The sequence below is a fragment of the Tupaia chinensis genome, unplaced genomic scaffold (assembly GCF_000334495.1).
Source record: "Tupaia chinensis unplaced genomic scaffold, TupChi_1.0 Scaffold000350_1, whole genome shotgun sequence".
NCBI lineage: Eukaryota > Metazoa > Chordata > Mammalia > Scandentia > Tupaiidae > Tupaia > Tupaia belangeri.
This window is the reverse complement of record NW_006159844.1, coordinates 8,627,875-8,632,009: the sequence shown is the minus strand read 5'-3', so window position 1 is coordinate 8,632,009 and position 4,135 is coordinate 8,627,875. Positions and strand designations below refer to the sequence as shown.

Here is a 4,135-nt window from a genome sequence, read left to right as displayed (position 1 = left end):
GTGAGGGGTTACTAAGAAAACATTTTAATTATCACCAACATAGCTTCCAGTCACAGCAGGCAAGAAAATTAAAGGAATGGAAAGGACTAGCTGTTCCCTCAGCAAACTCATAGGAAGGTGTAATTAGAGGCAAAATGTGCATATGATTAATAGAGGTTTATTTTAAAGTTTGTAAGACATTACATTAGATTTTTAAATTATTTTTATTTAGGGTTTCCTTCATTGTTGAAGTCATCTTGCATATTATAACTGGTGTGATGATTGCTTCTTTTTTTTTTTTAAAGAGATTTTCGCTACCGGGCATGTGTGCTCACTAGACAGAGAGAGATAGAAAGTGAGGAATCATTCCCCCCCCCGGGGGGGATGGCCATGCCATAAACCCTTCTTCATTTTCCTCTCGGGATTTTGGGCATGTACACAAATGCACCCAGGTACCTGGTGTGAGTTTTAGGTCACTGGGTCCAGGACTCCAGTGATGTAACTATTATGCCATCTGCTGGTCCCTTGTGTGGTGAATTCTTAAAATATATGTAATGGCATTATTAACCTGCATGGTACTTTGTTATGAATGTCTTTAATATGTGTAAATTATTATGAGTAATTTATAATTAAAATTTTTTTTCTCTTTCTAGGAAGATGATCCATGTGATCTTGAAGACCTTTCTGCACAGAAATGAGGGAAATACAAAGAACCAAATACAGTTCTGAAATTTGGGATCTATATTTTGAGATGATTTTATTTTCAGAATGAGAAGTATATCTGGTTACCTTTATGAACGTAGAAGCAGGAGAAGAGAGTTATGATGGCAAAAAACAAAGAGCCTCGTCCCCCATCCTATACTATCAGTGTAGTTGGACTCTCTGGGACTGAAAAAGACAAAGGTAACTGTGGAGTTGGAAAGTCTTGTTTGTGCAATAGATTTGTACGCTCAAAAGCAGATGAATATTATCCAGAGCATACTTCTGTGCTTAGCACCATTGACTTTGGAGGACGAGTTGTAAACAATGATCACTTCTTGTACTGGGGTGACATAACACAAAATGGTGAAGATGGAGTAGAATGCAAAATACATGTTATTGAGCAAACAGAATTCATTGATGACCAGACTTTCTTGCCTCATCGGAGTACAAATTTGCAACCATATATAAAACGTGCAGCTGCCTCTAAATTACAGTCAGCAGAAAAACTCATGTACATTTGCACTGATCAGCTAGGCTTGGAGCAAGACTTTGAACAGAAGCAAATGCCTGAAGGGAAGCTCAGTGTAGATGGATTTTTATTGTGCATTGATGTAAGTCAGGGATGCAATAGAAAGTTTGATGATCAACTTAAATTTGTGAATAACCTTTTTGTCCAGCTATCAAAATCAAAAAAACCTGTAATAATAGCAGCAACTAAATGTGATGAATGTGTGGATCACTATCTTAGAGAAGTTCAGGCATTTGCTTCAAACAAAAAGAACCTTCTTGTAGTAGAAACATCAGCACGATTTAATGTCAACATTGAGACATGTTTCACTGCACTGATACAAATGTTGGATAAAACTCGTGGAAAACCTAAAATTATTCCCTATCTGGATGCTTATAAAACACAGAGACAACTTGTTGTAACAGCAACAGATAAGTTTGAAAAACTTGTGCAGACTGTGAGAGATTATCATGCAACTTGGAAAACTGTTAGTAATAAATTAAAAAATCATCCTGATTATGAAGAATACATCAACTTAGAAGGAACAAGAAAGGCCAGAAATACATTCTCAAAACATATAGAACAACTGAAACAGGAACATATAAGAAAAAGGAGAGAAGAATATATCAATACTTTACCAAGAGCTTTTAATACACTTTTGCCAAATCTAGAAGAGATTGAACATTTGAATTGGTCAGAAGCTTTGAAGTTAATGGAAAAAAGAACAGATTTCCAGTTATGTTTTGTGGTGCTAAAAAAAACACCTTGGGATAAAACTGACCATATAGACAAAATTAATGATAGACGGATCCCATTTGACCTCTTGAGCACTTTAGAAGCTGAAAAAGTCTATCAAAACCATGTACAACATCTAATATCGGAGAAGAGGAGGGTAGAAATGAAGGAAAAATTCAAAAAGACCTTGGAAAAAATTCAGTTTATTTCACCTGGGCAGCCATGGGAGGAAGTTATGTGCTTTGTTATGGAAGATGAAGCTTTCAAATATATCACTGAGACAGATAGCAAAGAGGTATATGGTAGGCATCAGCGAGAAATAGTTGAAAAAGCCAAAGAAGAGTTTCAGGAAATGCTCTTTGAACATTCTGAACTTTTTTATGATTTAGATCTTAATGCAACACCAAGTTCAGATAAAATGAGTGAAATTCACACAGTTCTGAGTGAAGAACCTAGATATAAAGCTTTACAGAAACTTGCACCTGATAGGGAATCGCTTCTACTTAAGCATATAGGATTTGTTTATCATCCCACTAAAGAAACATGTCTTAGTGGCCTAAATTGTACAGATATTAAAGTGGAGCAGGTACTTGCCAGTAGAATTTTGCAGTTGGATCATGGCCGTTCACGGTTGTATCATGACTTCTCAGATCAGAAAAGATAAATATATGGCTAATCTTCCATTTACATTAATTCTGGCTAATCAGAGAGATTCCATCGGTAAGAATCTGCCCATTCTTAGGCACCAAAGGCAGCATAAGTTACAGTGTCCTTTTGTAGATGTACCTGCTGGGACATACCCTCGTAAATTTAATGAAACCCAAATAAAGCAAGCCCTCAGAGGAGTATTAGAATCAGTTAAACACAATTTGGATGTGGTGAGCCCAGTTCCTACCAATAAGGATGTATCAGAAGCTGACTTGAGAATTGTGATGTGTGCCATGTGTGGTGATCCATTTAGTGTGGATCTTATTCTTTCACCCTTCCTTGATTCTCATTCTTGCAGTGCTGCTCAAGCTGGACAGAATAATTCCTTAATGCTTGATAAAATCATTGGTGAAAAAAGGAGGCGAATACAGATCACGATATTATCATACCACTCCTCAATTGGAGTAAGAAAAGATGAGCTGGTTCATGGGTATATATTAGTTTACTCTGCCAAACGGAAAGCGTCAATGGGAATGCTTCGAGCATTTCTTTCAGAAGTTCAGGACACTATTCCTGTACAACTGGTGGCAGTTACTGACAGCCAAGCAGATTTTTTTGAAAATGAGGCTATCAAAGAGTTAATGACTGAAGGAGAACACATTGCAACTGAGATCACTGCTAAATTTACAGCATTGTATTCTTTATCTCAGTATCATCGGCAAACTGAGGTCTTTACATTGTTTTTCAGTGATGTTCTAGAGAAAAAAAATATGATAGAAAATTCCTATTTGTCTGATAGTACAAGGGAATCAACCCATCAAAGTGAAGATGTTTTTCTACCATCTCCCAGAGACTGTTATCCCTATAACAACTACCCTGATTCAGATGATGACACAGAAGCACCACCTCCTTACAGTCCTATTGGGGATGATGTACAGTTGCTTCCAACACCCAGTGACCGGTCTAGATACAGGTTAGATTTGGAAGGAAATGAATACCCTGTTCATAGCACCCCAAACTGTCATGACCATGAACGCAACCATAAAGTGCCTCCACCCATTAAACCTAAACCAGTTGTACCTAAGACAAATGTGAAAAAACTGGGTCCAAACCTTTTGAAAACAATTGAAGCTGGTATTGGTAAAAATCCAAGAAAACAGACTTCCCGTGTGCCTTTGGCACATCCTGAAGATATGGATCCTACAGATAACTATGCGGAACCCGTTGACGCAATTTTTAAACAAAAAGGCTATCCCGATGAGATTTATGTTGTCCCAGATGATAGTCAGAATCGTATTATTAAAATTAGAAATTCATTTGTAAATAACACCCAAGGAGATGAAGAAAATGGATTTTCTGATAGAACCTCAAAAAGTCATGGGGAACGGAGACCTTCAAAATACAAATATAAATCTAAAACCTTATTTAGTAAAAGCCAAATCATACTACAGAAGAACACATTCAGATGCAAGTGATGATGAGGCTTTCACTATTTTTTTTTTTTTGAGAGGTTTTCTCTATAGGGCGTGTGCCCTCGCCAGACAGACAGAGAGAGACATAGAG

General features: G+C 37.1%; 1 protein-coding gene across 1 annotated transcript in view; it reads left to right on the top strand.

Annotated features, from left to right (window-relative positions):
* Positions 1 to 632: 632 nt before the first annotated feature.
* Positions 633 to 4,135, top strand: part of ARHGAP5 (Rho GTPase activating protein 5) — a 62,257-nt gene continuing 58,754 nt past the window's right edge. The window contains 3 exon segments of the mRNA XM_014589317.2: positions 633 to 2,564; positions 2,566 to 4,002; positions 4,004 to 4,066. Of these exon segments, the coding sequence (XP_014444803.2) occupies positions 801 to 2,564; positions 2,566 to 4,002; positions 4,004 to 4,066 (3,264 nt within the window). The 5' untranslated portion in view covers positions 633 to 800.